The 22,433-nt window shown below is 37.9% G+C and overlaps 4 protein-coding genes across 7 annotated transcripts; 3 read left to right on the top strand and 1 right to left on the bottom strand.

Moving 5' to 3' along the window:
- The first annotated feature begins 645 nt into the window (after positions 1 to 645).
- On the top strand, positions 646 to 20,421 carry LOC146465833 (uncharacterized). Of its 2 annotated transcripts, XR_014868231.1 has the most exons (5): positions 646 to 952; positions 2,408 to 5,277; positions 9,979 to 10,548; positions 18,504 to 18,614; positions 19,660 to 20,421. XR_014868231.1 is itself a non-coding variant. In XM_085128360.1 (2 exons), the coding sequence occupies exons 1-2, from the start codon at positions 709 to 711 to the stop codon at positions 3,058 to 3,060; spliced, it is 897 nt and encodes a 298-aa protein (XP_084984486.1). In that variant the 5' UTR covers positions 646 to 708; the 3' UTR covers positions 3,061 to 5,824. The 2 variants fall into 2 exon arrangements, 1 of the variants encoding a protein (XP_084984486.1); XM_085128360.1 differs by lacking the exons at positions 9,979 to 10,548; positions 18,504 to 18,614; positions 19,660 to 20,421 and having other exon boundaries at positions 2,408 to 5,824.
- LOC146465832 (V-type proton ATPase subunit e-like) lies at positions 6,453 to 22,424 on the bottom strand. Of its 3 annotated transcripts, none has more exons than XM_085128362.1 (4): positions 22,265 to 22,424; positions 21,278 to 21,325; positions 7,657 to 7,796; positions 6,453 to 7,183 (listed from the first exon to the last, which is right to left on the bottom strand). In XM_085128362.1, exons 1-3 carry the CDS (start codon positions 22,378 to 22,380, stop codon positions 7,691 to 7,693), a joined length of 270 nt encoding a protein of 89 aa, XP_084984488.1. In that variant the 5' UTR covers positions 22,381 to 22,424; the 3' UTR covers positions 6,453 to 7,183; positions 7,657 to 7,690. The 3 variants fall into 3 exon arrangements, with proteins under 3 accessions (XP_084984488.1, XP_084984489.1, XP_084984490.1); XM_085128363.1 differs by having other exon boundaries at positions 6,453 to 7,185; positions 7,660 to 7,796; XM_085128364.1 differs by having other exon boundaries at positions 6,453 to 7,201; positions 7,681 to 7,796.
- Positions 13,106 to 15,939, top strand: LOC146465835 (uncharacterized). Its single transcript, XM_085127963.1, has 5 exons — positions 13,106 to 13,347; positions 13,439 to 13,679; positions 13,782 to 13,974; positions 14,244 to 14,590; positions 14,919 to 15,939. Exons 1-5 carry the CDS (start codon positions 13,227 to 13,229, stop codon positions 15,937 to 15,939), a joined length of 1,923 nt encoding a protein of 640 aa, XP_084984089.1. The 5' UTR covers positions 13,106 to 13,226.
- LOC146465834 (uncharacterized) lies at positions 16,556 to 18,175 on the top strand (the record flags this gene model as incomplete). The annotated part of the gene is made up of 1 exon (XM_085128361.1): positions 16,556 to 18,175. A coding segment is annotated over one exon (1,233 nt), but the record flags the coding sequence as incomplete, so codon positions are not given.
- Positions 22,425 to 22,433: the final 9 nt, after the last annotated feature.

Below are 22,433 nucleotides of genomic sequence, written 5' to 3'. Positions count from 1 at the left end.
CTATACTCTTATAGACCATAAAATGACGTCAGAAAATGTTCCAAACTCAAGTGGAACCACGAGCCGCAGGCGAGTGGTTTCACTGCCAAAAAAAATTTGCATACATCGGAAAAAATATGCGTGCATGATCAAATTTCAACTGCAATGTTCATCAATATTCACTGATGCAGAACTATCTCTCCAGAATCTTTTCCCTTTCTTCCAGAAATCTTTTTTTGTGAAAGATTGCATTGAAGAAATTACACGTTTTGTGGCCGCGGTAAAATAATTTTCCGTGGGAAATAAATTCATCGAACACGACAGCGCTTCACGCCCGTTGTGCATTCCATCGCGTCAGAAATAGATTTTTAACCGCAAACTAGCCCGTGGAACTACGAAAAGACCATGCTCATCAAAATAGTTGCTATGTTCAGAAACCTTTTAATCTCCTCATTTGATGCTACAACACGAAAGAGGGCTTTCCACCCAGCCCCAGCTTCGCGAGGTTTTGCGAGTCACGTATTTCTAGTATTAACCCAGGAAGCTTTTGATTTAAATTCACCCGCAACCTGACGGAGGTACGGAAGTTACCGTCTCAGCCTGGTCAAACCCGACCATCCCCTCTCTCTTGGGCTCATCTTTCGGTTCCAGTCTACCGCGTGTTGGAGACGTAAAACGCCTTGAACTTCTGTGAAAACTATCCCTTCTGTCGAACAAAGGTCAGCAAAAATGAACAGACCAACTTTTGGGGAAATTAAGGATTGCTCAATAACTCTAGCGGGTCTTATCGGCTTACAGTTACCATGTCTTGTGTCTCGAGCATCGCCAAAGTCACCCTTTGCTATGTTACAGTCTCTTGGCTTCCCGTTCAACATGTCAGCTGTTACGTTGAACAAGCACTTCGCTTTCTCGCCTGAAAATCTCTCTCAAGGACGACATTACACGCTCGTAACTAATCTTTTTCACCACGTCGGTAAGTTTGACATTGTATAGGCCGTATCACGGTTTACGACGCCATTTTGACGAGAAGGCAAACACGTCTTGATATAACAGTGTTGGTATATGGAAATCCGATATCAAATAATTTTCATAAACATCGCTTTTGAAAAATTCATGAATTGGAAACTTTTGGCACTAGGAAAAGGATTTTAAGAAAAAAATTGGAGTGATGTAGCTGTGCCAGAAAGCGTCCAGTCGTGTTTTGAACTTTCCGTACATTTGCCTGTATGGCAAACCAGCCGTGAACTGCTACCTAAAATAGTTGGCGGGAAAAAAAATACTGGGAAATGTATGGAAACATCATCTCTAGCTTTTCTGGAAACAAACTGTGCTTTGTTATCAATGTGTTGAATAATAAAACAATTATTATCCTGCTCAATATTGTGGAATATCCCCTGGTTTTTATAGCCAACTCAGCCCACAGCCTTGTCGGCGAAGTATCAGGTGATATTCTGTGCAATTTCACAAGATAATTGTTAAATATTACATAATCTACAGACATGCTTTGACATGCCAATTGGCAATCAAAATTTAATGTTTGAAGACTGTAAATGCCTGTTGACTTTGACCAGTATATTCGACTATTTTAAAAAAGTGCTGAGCCCTAGTGGAAAGGGGTGGGGATGGGGAGATATTGATGTCTGACAGTTTACACTGTATACCAGGCCCCAGTTGTTCAAAGGCCGGATAACTTTATCCAGTGGATAAGTCACTATCCGACAGTTTCAATCTGTGCAAAGAGTTTCAGTATTTCCTCTTGTACAAGCGAATATGAACACTCTAACCACAGCTTAGTTTGGGAGTGTATGAAAACCTTGGACAACATTTAACGTGAAGTATTTTTTAGACCCTGAAAAGCGCCTTATCCACCAGATAAAGTTACCCGGCCTTTCTACCTTTCTTGCCCATCAACCAGGAGACACTCTTGCCATGGCCACCACCCACTCATGCTTCCATCCTGTGTAGTACTAAATAGCCATGTTCTCTGAGTCACTGAGACATGTGCACAAACCTCCCCACCACATTAACATGGTGAGTCTTGGAGGAGCTGATTTTCACCCCAAAATGTGCCTAATTAGTAAGTACCATGTCCAAAAACTGCCCCCCCCCCCCCACTCCCCCTCTTAACAACCACCACTCAGGTAATAGTAAGAGCTAATCATGATATATGGTATCTTGAACAAATACAAGGTAGTCAAGAGTCCTGTAGCCTGCAATTTAAAGCTCCCCAACACCTGGGGTCTCACTCAAGACTATGCGGCATGAGTGGCTAGCAAAGGGAACCATAAGAGAAATCCTCTTTCCCTTGTGCCCTTGCTTTTTAGACCCCAGATAGGAGACCTTTCTCGCAGGTTAAGAATTCTGGTGATTTCCATAAAGTGGTCACTTAGTAAGGTTCTTTTGAATTAAATCAATATTTTCTTCACAGATGAACAGCATTTACTGAGCAACTTGACTATACTTATACCAGATGGATTCCGTATCCACAAACGATTTGGTCGTAAGCACTTGTTAGCAGTATTCCTTGGGGGAGGAGTGGCTGGAAATCTCTCACAACTTTGTTTCTACATTTTCCATCAAACAAAGTGGGACAATATTTTACCATCGCCCAGGTCTTGGGGAATTCTTGGAGATTTTCTTGGAGGCAAAGCAGAAGTCCTGCAGACTTCTGTATTGGATAAAATCTTCACATCAGTGTATGGTAAGGCACCTTGCATGGGTGCCAGTGCGGCAGTGTGTTCTATCATTGCTGTTGAGACTTGTGCTAATGTGGTTTCATTATACGACAAATACACAGAACTGAGAAGAAGACAAAGGATGGGAACAGCTGATCATGAATGGCAACATCGTGTGATGCAACAAGTTATCTATGAAGTGTGTCATTTGGGGCTTGTAGCAGGAATTCTACTGAATGATTTAGTGCCTTTGCTTGTTAGTGCACAAGATGGTAAAGGAATTATTGACTCTCTTCTTGCATATCAGACAAATGGCATAGGCCATGCCGCTCATATTGGTGGCTTTATTTTTGGTGTTGTGTACTATATATTTGTGTTATCAGGCTACAGAAGGCAAATGAGATGAACATGAATTGTTCACATTTGTTATTGTTATTGATGTATGTAAGACCTGATTCAAATATCACACTACCACCCTCCCAAATTTAATCCACCCTCAATGGCATGAATTTAGTTCAGCATTAGCACCACCTCTGAATCAACTGTTGTGCCAAGTAATTAAGCACAACAGGCTCTGCTGAAGTTGTACTACATGACTTGGTGCATTCTTGATTCAAACATTGTGCTTACTTGTGCCGAACCCAATGCCTACATTGTGATAGTGTATCCATTAAACTCAACCTCAAATTGCTGAATAATTTGTTATGGAGGTAATCACAGGCAGCCCAAGTTCGCGTCACTAGAGAGTGTGTACTAATTAATTACTAGTGGGCATGATGACCTTTGAGTGCAAGCAGCCATTTAGAATTTAAACGCATTATAAGACTTTGTATGGGAAATAAAATACTGTCGATTACGAAGTTTAAAAAACGCTAAATTTAACTTTCGTTCAATAAAATGAATAAAACTGCCAAGCTCACGACACTAGAGAGCGTGTAATAATTACTTGTGGGATGTTGACCTGTGAGTGCAAGCGGTATTGGGTTACAGGCAGCCGTTGAGAATTTAAACGCATTGTAAGACTTTGTCTGGGAAATAAAATATTGTCCATTATGAAGTTAAGAAAACGCTAAATTTAACTTTCTTTCAATAAAATGAATAAAACTGACTCAACTCTGGTGTATTCTTGTGTGTCTTGTAGCTTATTTTACCGTTTCAGGCATTCTTTGAAATCACTGTCATTCCCTTCATAAAACGGAAATGACAGTTAAATTTAGCGTTTTTTAAACTTCATAATTGACAGTATTTTATTTCCCATGCAAAGTCTTATAATGCGTTTAAATTCTCAATGGCTGCTTGCACTCAAAGGCCATCATGCCCACTAGTAATTAATTATTACACGCTCTCTAGTGACGTGAACTTGGGTTGCCTGTGGGGTAATAAACATAAAAACCAGGAGAGCTTGCTTGCAGGCTAAAAAATACCCTGGCTCACACTCCTTTGAGTATGCTTGATGTATATCGCACATTAAAATAATAAACAGCGTTATTATAATTGTAAGTTGCTGTTGTCATAAAATCTGCTGTAACCAGGCTGACTAAAGCAATAATTTAATATAATAGTTAATTCATTGTATGGTTGAGAAATTGACAGCATACGAGTTGTAAGAGCAAGTTAATTTTTCTGGGTTGTCCATTATTGTCCATGACGTCATCTGCTTAATAAGTACCACATAGTCATTATGAAAATATACTATTATTTTCATTCACCCATTGAGCTGCAGGTATGTAAGGGACAAAGCCAATAGCAGTTATGTTATCATTCATAGAGAACAGAGTGACTTCCTACAAACTCATGACTGTCAGACTACGTTGAATACATTTCTGTTGCTTAGTTTGTATTATTTTGAAAGTTACATTATTATTTTAAAGAAACTAAGGTTAAAACCCCAACCCTACACAATTGATAGGGAGTACAATAAATAATGAATTGCTTATGCTTTAATACTACTGTACTGGAGGTTACATAATTATTTCCATTTAATTTAAAACTTCTGAGACATTCAAAAATTTGACTAACCAGTCAGTATAATAAAATTTAAGTAGTGGTTCAAATTTCCATCTGTGGTTTTAATTTTATCTTCCTTTGTTCTTGGGTATGGTAAATTTATGTATGATAATGAGTTTGAAATAATGGGAAATAAAATTTAAACCAAGGATAAAATTGAAACCACAACACATTACACTAATATTAACTTTTGTACAGTGTTATGTCACTTTAACTTGAACGTTTTAAGGACGGTGCCTACTATTGTTACTGCGCATACGTTCTGCGCATCGCGAGATACTCGGGTTTCCTATGGGTGGTGCCTACTAATACAGGAATATTTTTGCACGGTTTAAACTATACGGATAAAGCAGAACTTACCAAATGCTTTTGGTATCTCAAAAGAAAATTGGGGGTAACCATGCATTTTTCAGAGATAATTAAGCTTCAATTTAAGAAAAAATCCCATACATTGCTTTATATTTTGGCGTTTTTTAGAGATATTATTGCTTAATTATCTCTGAAAAATGCGTGGTTACCCCCAATTTTCTTTTTGGATTCCAATAGGCCTTGCTAAGATCTACTTTTCTCGCATAGTCATAAACCGCACAAAAATACTTTGGTATTAGTAGGCACCGTCCTTAAGACAAGTTTTATTTTGGTAAGGTAATAAAGCCACATTAAAGCTGTATTGAAAGGTATGTTTATTTATTTTGTGTGCAACAAGATTTGCAGACACACTGGCACAGACTACGACTTGACTCTTTCTTTTTTCTTAGTGGATAACTTTATTTAGCAGGCAGTAGTTGTTCAAAGAGCGGATAATTTTATCCACTGGATAGTTTGCTATCTGGCAGATAAAATCTGTGCAAGATTTTCACGATAGTCCTATAATTTGTGAATAGAGTAGAAGCATATGTCAAATTTAAGAAATATGGGATTGTGTGGAAAACTTGCCAAAAGAAAGGAAAGGGTTGGAAATCCTTTTACTACCACTGCCATGGTCAAACCTTGAAGCAAACAATTCTGAGGATGAAATCTTAAATATGTTATGGTGGGGTCTACCTTTTAATGTTTTCTCAAGTGATTTATTTCAAATTACACTACTTTGGTGGTACATATATCGTTCCAAATGTACAGCTAAGAAATTAGAGAGATTTAATAAAAATCATGTTAATGTCAAATGGCAAACGCAAGATTCACATTAATGTTGTCTGGAAAAAATTGAGTAAAGCTGCATACAGAAGAGAATAGTGCAAACTAATCTTGCCCTTTAATGCTAATGCAAACCCACTCAATTTTACTGTGAAACGAAAAACAGCAAGCGATGATAGGTGTAGGATAAACTTGGTCACGAGGTCATACCTGCCATTTGCCAGAAACTTAATAAAGTAGTTGTGGAAGAAGAAATTTAAATTCAGTTAGCCAATGGATACATTTATGCCACTAAATTGACGTTAACCATACCACAGAGTGTGGAGGCATGGTGGTGTAGTGGTTAGCGCGTCAGACTTTCGATCGGACAGTCAGAGCATCGGGGTTCAAGACCAGGTTGGTCTCTCCATTGCTGTGTTGTTTCCTTAGACAAGAAACTTTGCTCCACATTGTCTCTCTTCACCCAGGTGTATAAATGGGTACCGGCGACATACTGCTGGGGGTAACTCTGCGATGGACTAGCATCCCTTCCAGGGAGGAGTAGCAATACTCCTAGTTGCTAGAAACCGGACTAAGCTCTGGCCATGTGGGCCACTTAAGCTCGTAGTGCGACTTCACCTTTACCTTATACCACAGAGTACAGGTGATTCCACTCACGATTAAGTTTCTTGAATTTATTTACCAGTCTCACACACATTTACTTGTACAATGTTCTTGTCTACAAATTGAAGGCAAAAGCTCCTGGTTACATATAGAGTGTGGCTAGTATGAGTAATCTACAGCTGAGACCTTCAGAGGGCCTTTATGGCTATCATCCATTTTGCAGTAAAACTAAATTAGCTGTTTACGTCAAGTAATTGTTTTCATTGAATCCTGGTACTCATTTGTAACCCTTTATTTCTGTTCAGTTACTATGATTATCATGGAATCACCCAAAAGAGCTGCTTAACTACTTTTGTACATTAGTGATCTGATGGCAGCGCCAAACTGAGAATGTCATGGAAAATGATAACAGATGAATACGATTTTTTAACATTGACCTCACAATAATTTTTTTCTACGTCTAAAATAAGGAATGTTTGGCATTTTTAACACCAGGCATAAAACTGCTAACATCAGACATTCAGGCTGGTCCAAAAAAAAACCAAAAACGTTTAAACACCAGATATTAGTGATCACACCCAGCATTATGCAACTCAATCCAGATGTGCAAGAATTTGATTCACTGTTTTCATTCTCCTCCTAAGCAATGTATCAATGCCATTTCCTGCCCTCTGTGATGAAAATTAATTTAATTTCCTGATTATTAAACTGTCAGAACACTCATTTACATCCCATCTGCAAAAAGCCAGCGAAGAGAGAAAGGAACGAACTTGTCAGCAATTTTTCTGCAAGAGAAACAAATTCTTCATGAAAGGTTTGTTGGACAATAAATGAAAAATTAAAGTATTATATGAACTGGAGCAAGTTTGCTGTTCCCCTAGGGAGGTGGGGGTGGAAGGAAGAACAGTCCCCTGCCCAGTAGTGTGAGTGGAATGCTTGACTACTGTGGAGCAAGAAAATATACGTAAATGGTCATTGTATTTAGAGATTCAAAAACTGATGTTTTGAGCTCATGCCTCTGGGTCACCTTGAACATTGTGTCATGTCTCCCAGGATGGAAGAAGCAGTTTGAGAATCTTGGCGTATCTTTCTGTGTGGGACGTACATGTACATGGAATGCACCCTGGAAATCCACTCCAAGTTCTACACATTACAAAAAGACCTCCCCCCCCCCTCCCCCACAAAAAACAAAAACAATGGCTTGGTGAGCATTCTAAGGTTTGTGTCTGTTCTAGAAATGTAAGAAAAAGTTACTTACCCTTTTTTTATTTAGTGCGGTAACTATAATCAATCTATACATCCCGGCCTCCCCATTCTCTAATAGCTGCCTTTAATGCTTCTACTTGTATTTCTGGTCCAATGAGAGGATTGAGTTGACAGAAATAAGCACAGACCCAGCTGAGAGGTATGTTAAGGAAAAATGTGATACTAACATACATTATTGATAACACAGCTACTAAATTTAACTAAGCAGGGAAAAACTGTAAGAGGATTTATTTTAGCTTCCAAAGAAATAATGGTAATGTGTCAGTGGGAGAGTAAAAACGAATATTTGCTTTAATATCAACAGAGTAATTTGGCCACCGTAAAGAGATCCAAGAGCTAACGTTTCTAGTATCAGCCCCTTACTCTGACTAAGGGCTAATTATCTACTCTTGAAAAAATATTCTTGGGAAAAACTGTAGCTTAATCCAAAATTCTACCATCTTGTAGCAAATTGCAAACCGTCATTTAGTCAGGCCTCCCATAAGATGAAATCCTTGGGACACCCACTTTCAAGCATCTACTGAGGAGAGCTGTCTGCCTATGGGAGGATCAAAAATGTGGTGTTTGTCCAAATGCGCACTTTACATAAAAGAAGTAAAAGTAATTTAGTTAATGTCAATAACACGGGGAGTGCTTGCGCTTTCTATCAAGCCATGGGCTCGTGATAAAGTGCTTGACAATAATCCAGATTGAACTGGAATTCGGAAATGTTGGATTTGGTCCCCAATTGGAGGAGAGGAGAAAACCAGAGTACCAGGAGAAAAACCTCTCCGAGTAAGGACAAGAACCAACAATTAAAACTCAACCCATTTCTGACGCGGAATCTGGTAATCGAACCCGGGCCACATTGGTGGGAGGTGAGTGCTCTCACAACTGCGCCATCCCAGCTTTCCATTTTAAGCAACACTGACATTCTGGCCAAGTCATGCTTGGTCAAGTCTTGCTTCAAGAGGAGAGGTGTACTTGACCTTTGTGCTTGACCTTTATCAGTTGAGCTCACCCATTGTCACAACTTATTCGCTCACACATCTCACAATGTACCCAGTCAGTGCTATGATCTTGTTATTCTAAACTGGATCTCAGTTTACTGGAAAAGTTTGCAAAAGGTATCCACCTTAATTTTTTTTCTTTATAGCTGGGACAAATGTCTGGGAAGAAACAAAGGTAAACATTGAAAGCAAGAAGATAGAAAATCTGAGTCGCAACATTTTAAACAGGATGCTCTCATGACACACAGACAAAAATACAGCATAATGCATGCAGTCAGGCTCTTCACTATGTGTATTGAGATGACGAGTTGTCGAAACATTTTACCTAAATGACTGTAAAAAGAGCTGTAAATGTAATCTAATGTAATTTGTCTACCCATGGAGAGCCAAAGAGCTCTCCCTATGAGAAACTTGATTCAAATTAAAGGTGTCTGTGCATTCGGAGTCAAATTGGAAATAATTATTGGAAGTGTTAGTTTCAGTGGAGGGAGAAAAATTGGAGAACAACCGTCCTAGCAGGGACAAGATTCAAGCAACAACAAACTCAACCCACATTTGGCTTCAATGCAAGGAATCAAACCTAGGCCACATTAGTGGGAGGCTTGAGTGCTCTTGCCACTGTCCTATCCCTGCCCCTCCCAGGTGGAAATCTTATTAAGATCTTGCAAGATCTTACAAGATCTTGTAAGAATCTTATAAGAATGAAAATAACACTAAGATCTTAATAAGATTTTGTTAAGATTTGTTAAGATTTCAGATCTTAATAAGATCTTACAACACTTCTTAATAAAATCTTAATACAAACTGTACAATCTTCAGCATTTTAAGATCTTACAAGATCTTACTAAATTCTTGTAAGATATTTATAAGAATCTTAATAATATCCTCAACCTAACAATCAATAAGATCTTAAAAAGTTTTTAATAAGATCTTATCCATTTCTTAATATTTTCTTATTAAGATCTTGTAAAAATTGGTGACAAGATCTTATCAGCATTCTTGTTAAGATCTTAAGAATTAACTTACAAGAATCTTGTTAAGATCTTACTATAAATTAAAAATAAGATCTTAAACAGATTTTGATAAGATCTTACCTATTTCTTGATGTTTTCTTAATAAGATCTTAATCCAAATTTGTACCATGATCTTACAGCCATTCTGATTAAGATCTTACTACCTTACAATTATCTTGGTAAGATCTTAGCATAAATTAAGAATAAGATCTTTAAAAACAGTTCTTATGAAGATCTTGTAAAACAAAAACAAAAACTTCTTAATAAGATATTAGTTCAATTCTTTATTAAGCTCTCATAATATCTTACAAGAATCTTAACAGTATCTAATAATAAATAAACATGCCAGCAAGACTCTCACACTGACTGTGATATGCTCTTTACTAGTGTATTGTCATAATTTAACAATAAAATTTAGTTGTTTGTTGTGAAATCATTGTACATCTTAATACTGTCTTCTTCAGTGTCCTAAGTTGATAAATGCTATGTAGACATGTGTGTTTCTAAACAAAGGCTTTAAAGATATGACTGTTAAGACTTACAGTTGCAGTTTACAGATTGTATTTAGATACAAAATAACTAAGCTTAAATCCACGGTCCTACGCTGAAACTCATTTGTGAAAACACTATTACTTACAAACCTTCTTTGATGAATCTCAACTCCATGTAATGCCAAAAAGAACAACAATGCTTTGAATCATAATTCGTACGACTTTGATGCACAATGCTAGCTTTTAAAATGAGCAAGAGAACGTGGAAAAAGTTAAACGTGGTGTCACAACAACACCGGCAGCCATCTTGGATTTCATTCGGACTGGGAAGACTGGACACCATTTTGGTCAGCAGATATGCCACTGCAGGCTCGGAGAAAGACCGTTTCATGTTAGATTTTAGGCAATCTCGTCCCCAGAGCCCGCGCGCGTTTTAGGCCAGCGGTGGCCACACGTCCACGAGCTCTGGGCTAATCAGAAACCGGAAGCAAGGATCCTGCTTCCGGTTTAAAGGGGGATACTGCTGACCGAGAGGAAGACAGCCTCTGGTAAAGGGCATCGAAGGCCAAGAAAACGAGTGAAAAAGGTGACAACCTCCATCCCTCCCGTTTGCAAGTGATTGTCATTTATGTGACACTTCCTTGAAAACAAAACAACCAAAACAAAGGCTGCGTAAAATCTGGGTTTGTCGACAAAATCAATTTCAGGTCGTTTTAGAAAACCAAACATTTTCCATAGGCAGGGGCAAAAACACATATATAGGCTATATCGGTTAGAAACCATTTGTTGTACTATACTCATTTGGAATTAAGTTAATCTTGTTTTCGCCTGTAAATGTAGTTTTTAAAACTCTAAAATGGGAGTGAACTGATACGCAGTCGACGCAGTATGAGATAGCCAAGTTTTTTCATGACACCACGGTAAAGTTAATAGCGAAACGAAAATAGAGCCTGGTCGGAGGTTATATAAGCTTCAACCCAGTTAACTAACACAGGGTAAAGATTTTCAAACGACATTCGAGAAACTTCAGCAAGATATCGTTCCTAACCTGATTGCCGTCGACGACAGATACCAACACTGATGTTTACAAACGTAAGATTAATTTTTTCCGTCGTGAAATTTACAAACGATAGGTTTCACAAGATCAGATACCACGATACCACGATCCCAGAATAAATACAATAAAATGGCAGAAGTACATTTAATAACAAGACACAATTAACTCTGTAAACGTTCAACCGAACCAGCAACTTGAAAATCTAAGCTTATCAGAAAGATCGGCAATTTTTTTTTCGTTTCACACATTCAGCTTAAGCTTAAGAAACTCACCCTGAAAAAAAATATTTTACCTGCATTCGATGTGGTTTATCAGTCCTATAAGCTGCAAACTTACAAATGAACTGTTGCTCACAAATGAACTGTTGTGTAAAGAGTGACAACGATCGCTATTCCAAGCGTTAATATTTTTGTCTTTCTGTCCGTCCGCTTTCTGAACCACTTTTTGGGCCACGCATTCTTGGATACTCCGCTTTTAACGCAGTGGTGACAAAGGCCGTTGGTTTTCCTTGTTCAAGTTCAATTATGTTTCTGCTGGACTGCTGACAGAATTTCTGTTCCTGTTCAACAAAGTAATCTTCAATAAATTCTGCTCCAGTCAAATCAACTCGCAGACTCCGCGGCGCGAATGGATTACAAGTTTGCTTCTTTTAGTTCCTTCAACAGCACGAGAAAGGCTCTTAAACTCTTATCCACTTTAGACAATGTCAAGAACGATTTTATACGGCCAGCATCGACTATGAACCACATTTCAGAGTCGATAATTAGAGAAGTTTTTCCGAAAATTGTCAGGTCTACCGTTAACCTCGACCGTTGCAAGTGTCATACTGTCATTCAGCTTTGTCAAACGCTGCAACATATCGCAAAGGTTTTCGCGCCTTTTCCGTTAAGTCATGGGATTCGACTTGTTATCTTTTTCGTGTTTACTCACTGCAAAAAAAGCGTATTAAATTTAGTTCCATTTCGATTCTATGGCGGTTTATGCTCCGATATCCTTAACCGGCCGGCAGTCTATTTCATTTCTTGTTTTGAAACCTCCGATTCAAAGACACTTCCGGTAAAATGTAATATCCAATCAGATTTCGATTTGTTGGATTTTGACATTGATTAGCCCAGAGGTCTTGCTTCCTTGGTGCTGACCAAAAGGAACGCAGCCTCTGGGAACGAGATTGGATTTTAGGCAACAGGTCTGAAAAACGACTGCGCATGTACATCGACCTGCGGCAAAAAACGCAGGCTCAGACGCGCGCCCATTCAAAATGACTCCCATTTCGCGGGAAGTAAACAGACGGCATTTAAATTGAAAAAATAAGGTCACTGTTCAAAAGATAAAAAAGTTAACTCAAGTTTTCAAAAGAAAAAATATTTTCCTAACAATCTAGTGGGTGTAGAAATTGAGAAAAAATTGTTTTCGTGCCGCAAACGGCCTTTCGCGTGAAATTTTTAGTAAAGTTGCGATCCCGGCTAATTAGGGAAAATTATCGCCAATGTTTACTGCACTGTGTTGGCTTTTTCTGGCCACTTTGCCGTCTGTTTTTGGATGTTGGTTCGCTGGTAAAACAAGGAATACTAAGGAGGCTTGTTACGGGGATAGTAAGCCCCTACCGCCAGGTTTGGCGAGAGCTGCCAACGTGCCGGAGGACACATTAGTTTGCCTTAGGCATCGCCGAGTGATCGAGAGGCAGGACAGTCGCTGCTCTTCACCTTTTCAAGGGCAACACTCCAAGAAACTGGTAGAAATTCCTGTAAGCCTTTACGGAGTTATCGATAATGACGGGAAGCAAAACGAAAAATATCGACCAGGGAGCAAGTGGTGCCATGCGTGTAAAGGAAAGTTCTACAAAAAAACCGAAGGAAATAGTGGTATGGCCATAAAAAAACGAAAGAAGGTAAGCTTAAATCTATTTTCACACTTCCCTTAGCAGTGTGTATTATTTTATCAGGTCATTAACAAGTACCCATGTTCTAAATACCAACATGTTTTTGTTGCATTTATTGTAGAAAACGAATACGATGACCAGTTTAACAGAAAAGGAGACAGAGTTTTACACACTTTACAAACAGGAGGCCGAAAAATGTCACGCCCTGGAAACACAACTGAATATGATGAAACAACAGCTCATGGAAATGAAAGGTCTAGCTGCTATTAAATTGAACATTTTAACCTTTACTTTACATTACCTCTATGGCATTTTGTATTTGAAAATTTAATTACTTCATTTCAGAATCAACGATTGACAAGAAGTTGGAAGAATTTCAAAAGGCTCTGTACAGGCACCAAATCACCACCCCTGACATCAAGATCTATGATCCACATGACATGCAAAAATTCACGGATAAAAACAGCCCCGAACTGTTCCAGGACATTCTTACCTGTATTACAGGAGGTAAAATCCTAACTGAGAAAAGGAGACAGCTGCAAGAGCAGAGAGCGGTGGCTCTACTACACATCTTTGCATATTTTAGGTGTGTACTTTGAATAAAGTGATTTGTGAAATTGCTTTGCACCCAGTCATTTATGACCAGCATAATAACAATGTAAACCAATTTGTTTTAACTATGTGACAGGTCACAGAAAACTTCTGCCCTACAGAAGGACAGTGGACTACATGCAGCCAGCTGTGGCATGTCGTTGCGAGGATTGTCTGCTGGCCAGGTGTTGGGATTCAGCACAACCCCCAGAACAGTACAGCAGTTAAAAGCTACGCTGAGTCAACAACACACAAGTTTTGTATCACAACAATTTCAGAGAGCAAATGAGGTCAGTCTGTCAAGTGTAAATCAGCATAACCCTTATAACTAAAAGTTGTGTACCAGTTGTCTAAGAAGAAAAACCTTTAAATAAAGAAGGAAGGTCTTACCGCTAAATTTTTTTATCTCCTAATAACAGAAATGTGACAAAAATGTTGTTTACTCATGGTTTACTTATGTTGTGTTTCAATTCTACTCTTGGTTTTTAAAAATTAACTTTCCTTTATTTTCAGGTGTGATAAACTCATGTGCGATAATGAATAATGTCTTTCTCAACAGCTTCAATGTTTTATAGTTTTAATGCTAGACGACTTCCACAACATCCATTCACTTCATACACCAGCACAGTTAGTACGGACAAATGTCATCCACATGGCATCCTGCTTAGCAGATGTTCATCCATCAGTTCATGCAGTACCACGGCAAGCATTGCCCTTACACAGCCAAGTTGCAATAAGTGTGAATGGAGAACAGAGGACCTGTGTTGGAGGAATTAATGTTACATCTGTCCTGCAAACATTGGCAAATTCATTAAGGGATATGACTAAACAGTTTTGGGACCAACTTCCAACTTACATGCAAAACATTGATCCAGGAAGATTACAGGCAGCACTGCAAGAACTAAGGTACATGCAAGTATAATTTGTTACATGTACCGTCATGAACCTTCACAGAAAATAGTCTTGTAAAATTAAAAGAAAACAATATTAAAAAACACTTATTTTCACTGTTATTATTATAACTATGAAACAAGACAAAAATAGTCAACAATAACCACAATAAAAAGAATAAAAAGTAACATTTTGTAATGAGTGAATACATAAATGTTTAGTCCTCTTATACAAGTTAGTGAACAATTTTTACAGTCACTCAGGGCTGCTAACTACAGTTCCCAGACTAAAAAACCTGTATTTAGTGTATTATTATTTACTGATGTACTGTTTTGTTGTTTAGAGTGTACTCAGACCCAACGAGACAAGACCTTGAGACACTGGAGACATGCATGTTAATCGACGAGTTTCAACAAGATTTAAAGAGCATGGAAGATTACAAAATGGCCCTTGAGCGTGTACTGAACAAGTGCCCTGAACTTCAGTTATATAGCAAGAAATTTGTTATACCACTGCCCGCTGATTGGCCAGGATGGTATTATCCCAAAAAGCTGATAGCAAGTGGATGGAATCCCAACGTTAGCATTATACCAGAGCAAGGGCCATTCCACGTCTGTCTTAATGCTTATGAAGATGTTGTTTTGAATTTTAAATTTTTTTTTGATAAATTGTTTTCATGGGTGTTTGGAGGTACTTTGGCATCAAAACCAAAACCATTTCGGACATCCCTATGTGTGACTGCTGCCTTAGTTGGTTGGCAACTGATCAGACAAAAGGTACTGGAAAAATTTGGAAAGTGCAAGCAACATGAATATGTGACCATCTTGCACTTGCTTGAACATGTTTTGCCCCTGGTTTTCTATCAGTATAACATTTTCAGAAGTGGTGACTTAAAGTTGTACGAGAAAGTTATGGCACAAATAGCAATAATTTTCATTTGCTGGAGAAGGAAACACTATGATAAATCAACCCTGTCCTTTTTGAGTGACTGTGCATACCAATGCAAACATCTTCCTGAATACTGGTCAAAGAAGGCAAGCATTCTCAAAATAATCACTGAAAAAAAGGTTGAAGTCTGGCACTCTGTGCTGCGAAGAAACACTCAAAAGTTTGATGATGCAAAGAGCATTGAAGACACAGCAAAATCTATAGCATCGTCAGGATTTTTAAATGATTTTGTACAGTCCTTTGTTCCTCAATACCACCAAGGTCATCCTGAACCAAACTTGTGGCTCATCGCAGGAAAAACAGCAGAATTCTTACTTGATCTGTTTCGGAGTGTTTCAAGGAACTGTCAGAAATCACACCAGGTAACAATCCTAAGACAAAAATATATGATAAATTGTTACAATTTCATAATCTAGACTATGCCCAAACATGGAAATACAGTGTGTTGCAATGTTTTCAAGGTGCCCATGAAAAAAAATTACAAGTTTTCTGTATATAACTAAACTAGACAAATGAACACTCAGAAATAAATACAGGAACTAACATCTGAAAATACTTCTATGATCAGCTTTTGTTAAACTTGTAAATTCGAAACCCTATTAAGTGAAAAGGTAAATAGTAACATCAATCCACTTATTGAAAAATATAATAGAGCACTTTTCAATATTATTGAGTGTCTTAAAATCAACCCAAAGATATTACACCAGCTAATCATGATAGAGGCACAAAGCACAATGAGCCAATTAGAATTCAAAGTAATAACAAGTAACCAGTACAAGGCAAGGAAGGGTTGCAACTCATGATTTGTTTGGTTTTGCTTCTCCCTGGTTGAGAAAGTGGTGGGACCAGCCAATCAAAGAGCAAACCAATGCAAAACCATAGAAATGCAATTGACTTTTGATGCTCAATTTAAAACTGCTTAAATGTAAACAAAAAAACAAACCACTACATTGAAATAAAAAAAAAATATACAACTATACACACCTGGAAGTGCAGTCATGTCTATTCATTGTCTATTGATTTTGTTTGTTTTGCTCTTGGCAGGTAGAACGTACACTTACAAAAAATGGAAAGCCAAAAGGGAAACCACAGTATTATCTGCCAACTTTTGACACCATAGTTGACACGAAGTGTTTTCCATTGAGTTACAACTTGGATGATGTGGAACCTGGCCTGGAACCTGACCCAAATGTTTACTGTGATTTTCCAACTTGCACAAGGAGAGACACAAGCACAGTGAAAAGACTGGCTTGCTTTCACTGTTTCCATCAATCGTGCTTGTCTTCACATGACTGTTGCCCAATCTGTTTAGTTCCTCTAAAGAAAAAAGTGCAAAAATTGGCTAACACATTCAACACTGGACTTCTAACTTCTAAGGATACTGATACATTTGAAAATAATGAAGACATTCATGAAGAAGAATGTATTAGTACACCTGCAAGCATGACTGTAACCGAGGCTCAATCATTCTATTCTTCAACAGAATGGGCTACGAAGATTGACAGCACCTTAAATAGTTATGCAACAATCCCTCTTCCATCCCAACCCAACCATTCAACACATCATCACTCTTCAGCTCCAACTACTGTACATGTACCTCACTCTAACAGCTCTCCTCGTGTTCTCACACCCATTATCATCCCACCGCAACACGATGTTAACATCACTTACTGGTCCTTCCCATATGCTATCTCTCAGTCAACAATTCTTGGAAGAACAGGAAGTAATGCTTGTACATTTATTGCCCTTTTGTTTGGCAAAATGTTTTTTTCACCCAATGTTGACATTCCTGTGATGGAGAGTCCACTCAGCCAAACATGGGTCTATCAGATAGTTGTTCAGGGAATTTTAGCAGGGAATAGTATGTATGACTCAGTGACAAATACCCCTCAAACATTTGGTGTGTTAGAAGCGCTTCAAGCATCCACAGCACTGAAAAATGCCATTGGACATACCACTGTTGGACCTGAACTGCCTGTGAGCATTGTTCCAGAGACAAATCCAACAGCTTCCTTGCCTTTCTACTGGCGACAAGTTCTGGCACAAGGGCACACAACATCAGTTTTCATTTTAAGATCTAACACAGTTGTGTTTATTCCAACTGCACAGGGGATTTTTCTTTTAGACAGCCACCTACATGGGAACAGTGGGGCTCATGTTGCCTTTGCAGAGTGGCAGCATTCTTTTGAACTACTCTCTTGGTTTAAAAAAATAAATAACTTTCAATACACTCTTGGAACAGTCACCAATGTGAAGTTCCACTAGAGAGTGGAAGTACATCTGTACACAAAGTGGGTAAAAAATACAGCTTAAAAAAACCAAGGCAAACAAAATTTGTCAGCAAAATGGACTAAACATTTCACGCAAACGTGGACAACACGTTTAGTTTTTCACAGTTATAACATTACTTTACTTTATGTTGGAATGTGTAATCAAACATGATAAAATCCGAGTGATATCAAGTGACAATGATTTCAAAAGCACATGTTCACGTACGATGTAGACTTGTCAGTTTCATCCCTTGTTTGCAGCCTTGTTTGGGAGCCAAATTGTCATTAAACTGTGCTTACAAAGAATTACTTTCGTTAATGTCACTGAAATTTTAATTGTTAATCTTATTCAAACTAAACTAACGTCTTGAAATCAGACAATCCGACTCACCGGGCGCTGCCATTCTTGATTCATCTCAACGACCCTCAACGGAGACGCGACCTTTGTCGGAATTAGCCACCTTAAACTTCCTCTGATAACCAACATTCCCTCGAAATAACTTCAGTATGTCAGAGACTTTCCCTTCACCGCAACCATTCTCAAACTGCGTCCAGTTCCATCTTGTTTAAAAGTAATAATCGCCTTGGAATCGCCCGCAAGGGTAAAGCCGTCATAGCGGTGAACTTTCCTTGATCGAACGATCGAACTGAGCGCGAGAGAGCGCCAAACCAAGCGCATGCGCAGTCGTTTTTCAGACCTGTCATTTTAGGCGGGATTCAAGTATAAAGCACACATTTCCTCTGGATTTTACCTCTGTTTAAGCTAAAAAAAAATGATGGCTTCATGCAGCAAACTGTGGACAACCACTTTTTAGAAAGAGGTAAGTTTCAACGCCAATCATTTTGTGAAAGACTGTATGAAAATGTGTGATCGTCCACGCGAATTACAGACAACGTGCATGCATTTATGCTTCTTGAAGATTGTTGAGGTGGTCATTCCCTATTTAGTTTTAATATGAAGCCTTTGCAAACATTTTTACAGAGTAATTTGTAGCCGGGTTAAAATCATGACGGTCTTGGTATAAGCTAAAGTAAAAGACTTGAGTGATCGATCTTGATTTGGCGTGAAGATCAGTTTATGATCTTCGTGGAGTGTATGACTCATTTACTCAGATCAGGAACTAACAAGATAATTTGTTACGGGTGAGAAACTCACTGCAACATTGTCTAAAAAGTTAATGGCAGCCTAGTGGTCATTGTGATCACTCAGAAGAACTGACTTAAAGTGCACAATTTTTCGGTTTTACTGTAGATTTTCAACTCCATTTTGTTGTCAAGGTTGGGACTCAAGACTGCAGCTTCATGGTCAAGTCACCAAATCCTGCTCAATAAACTCACTTATATATTTATGACCGTTGGAGTCTATTTTAACTGATTTAATTTTGTTGTGAATGATGTGACTTCTGCTACTTCTACTCAGGAACACATTATAATACTAAATAAAATTGTGTAACTTACATAATGGCAGTATTTGATCAGCACTTGATATCATAGTTGAAAACAGTAAGCAAAGTAACAATCCTTTCGATCAATGCAATCATTTTTTCTTAAAGAGTGACCTATTTCACTGCAGGTGCAACTACAATGTAAGTTGCACCGCCCAGACAGTCCCATACAGTTAACAATGAAATCATCATAATCATCTTTTTGTACTTGAGCTTAGAATTTTCTTTTTACATCAGTTACATGTAAATTTAGACTTGGGTTTCCTATGAACAAGGCAGCCAGTGCTGAGTTGTCTGCATGTGCTGCTACAAAACATTGTGAGAATGCTGACTAAAGTAACCAGTCAATTATTTGTAGAATGAGATAACACTGTGTAGGTCAGGACATAAGTTAACACAACTGTCTTATTTTCCTGTACAGGTCCCTCTAGCCCTGGATGTGCAGCTAAATGAAATGTGGGAGAACATTAATTTTTCAATATTTTATTGATTTCATAAGTTAGAGCTGGCAAGCAACACTTGCGAAGTAAAAACACCTGTGGTATTTTTCTGAGCCACCACAAACTGTCAAAGTGCATGTTTAGAGCCAGTTGAACTGAGTGATCATCTGTGAGTTGTTGAAACGCTGCTCCCCTTTCCTCTGGGCCAATGTTGATTGAGCTAATTGGTGTGCACGTTGTCATTGCTTCTATTTTACTTTGCTTAGGAGGGGGAGGGAGGGAGATGCTTCTAACAAACAGTGTTTCAACATTTTGACGCCAATAGTGGGTTGCTGTTGGCATTTACTCAGAGGCAAATAGTAGATGTGGCTTGACCAATGGGGGCATACACTTAATTAAAACCGTAGTTAATCAACAATTATCGTTCTTATTGGTGGCTTTTTTAGCAAGGAAAATAGCATCAAAAAATTATATCTTTTTTTTTTAATTTTCTTGATTTCTCCACTGGGGCCATACAGGATAATTTCAAGCTTTCATGTTTTCTTGCTTTTAACATGCAGACTGATTATTTATCTTAAATTCTTACTTAAACTCCTACTTTGTGATTATGTAGTCACTCAATTTAGGAAATTGTACAAGAACATAGCTAGTGCATGTGAGTTGCTAAAATGTAAAATTGTTGAAGTAGGAACTAGTACTAAAAGCTTGTTGAGTCAAATAAACTTCATTTTTTGGTTCCAAAACATCTGAGTATGCAGCTCTTGTTGTTGATTTTGATGTTGATGTAGTGGAAACCCTTGCTAGAATGCTACAAGACTCTTGCGATAACTTGTAGGAATCTTGAAAGAGCTTAGAAAATTCAGGAACAACAAAAGATTTCTGTCAGTAAGATTATTGCAAGGTCTTGTAAGAATATATAAGATTTCTGCAAGATTCTTACAAGATCTTGTACGAATCTAAAAAGATTGTGTAAGAGTCTTACAAGATCTTGTAAGAATCTTAATTGACTGTGTAAGACTCTTACAAGATCTTGTAAGAATCTTGAAAGATGGTGTAAGACTCTTACAAGATCTTGTAAGAATCTTAAAAGATTGCGTAAGACTCTTACAAGATCTTGTAAGAATCGTACAAGATCTTGTAAGAATCTTAAAAGATTGTGTAAGACTCTTACAAGATCTTGTAAGAATCTTAAAAGATTGTGTAAGACTCTTACAAGATATTGTAAGAATCTTATAAGATTTCTTTCAGTTTCTTACAAGATTCTTACAAGATCTTTTAAGTTTTCTGTAAGATTTCAACAAGATCTTGTAAGAACCTTTACCATTTCAGTAAGATTTTGTCAGAATCTTATAAGAATTTGCAATATCTTACAAGTTCTTTTAAGAAACTTACAAGAATCTTACAAGTATCTTACAAGATTCTTGTAAGAATCTTACAAGAATCTTACAAGTATCTTACAAGAATCTTGATAAGAGAATTACTAAGATCTTATTAAGAAACTTAATAAGAATCTTGTAAGATCTTGATAAGATTTCCACCTGGGCTCTCTGCTATAGCTCTGCTATAACAGCCTACAGCTTTCTTCTTTGAAAAGGATACAATAACCAACAGCATACTGCAGTCAATACCAGCATGGTCTGTATGAGACTGAAATCATAAATAGAAATTGAAAGTTACCATACTGTTAATCAAATTAAAATACTGACTTTATCTTGATTCATCCAATTTTCAGTACTGTGATGATTTTCACCCAGAACACTCCAATTTTCAACAGAAAAAAAATTGCCACTTTCACTTTATTTACTACCTTGGGTGAATTCATATCTTAACAGCTTAGAAACATTGAGAATGACAAAGGACATACATGTATTCAGTGGCTGCATGGTGTACCAGCCAAGTCCTACATTTCAAGAACCAAATATAATTTTTTTTAATGGAGAAACTATAGAATTACAGAAAAGAGGGCCACTTTTGAAGGTATGTGTACTTGGTGAATTTCACGACCTACTTTGCTCATTTGACAGTGAATCAGAGAGCAAGGAGCATTTTAAGTCTTGGGTCTATGTAAATGTGCTGTGTGGAATCTCTGCATGTATTTATGTGGCCCAAAAGTCTGTAGTTTAGCCACATACTTGCCCCAGTGTCTCCCACAGAGTAACGAGTCACCAACCCACTTGAAAATAAATTTTAGTTATTCTTCAAAGGTGGCCCTAAATTCTGTTTAATGCAGTCTTCTCTTACAAAGTAATTTGTTTAGCATTGATTGAAAACCTTACATCACACTACATCTGCTTGACAATGCAATGATCATGATTTTGTGAAGGAAAAGTAGTCTTTGAGATATCAAATCCCATCTACATAAATTTCAGTATTTCACTGGTGTACGCACAGCAAGTTTTTGACAGTACCATCTCTTAGGTCTGAATCATAAGTAATCATACATCTCCTCGATGAATGATTCAGTCAGTAAACTTGAACTTTTTTTAAGCTCTGCACTTTGGGAACTTGATCATGGTGACAAACTACAGTCCTTATACAGGGAAGAAATTTTGTTCAGTAAGTCGAGATTTAATCGACTCCCATTACCTCTTATTCTGTCCTCTGATACAAAAAGGAACAACTCCACCTACAATCACCCATACTGCCGTCACGACAATCACAGGCCAGACGGCCACAGGTTTTGCTCCACCATCGATCGCCATCTTGAATTATTTTGACGGAAAAATCACAAGTCACGTGAGAACGATCTGAATCC

Source organism: Pavona decussata, unplaced genomic scaffold, assembly GCF_977016875.1.
Source record: "Pavona decussata unplaced genomic scaffold, jaPavDecu1.1 SCAFFOLD_155, whole genome shotgun sequence".
Classification (NCBI taxonomy): Eukaryota; Metazoa; Cnidaria; class Anthozoa; order Scleractinia; family Agariciidae; genus Pavona; species Pavona decussata.
Note: the sequence above shows the minus strand (reverse complement) of the source record. Positions and strands in the feature narration are given on the sequence as shown.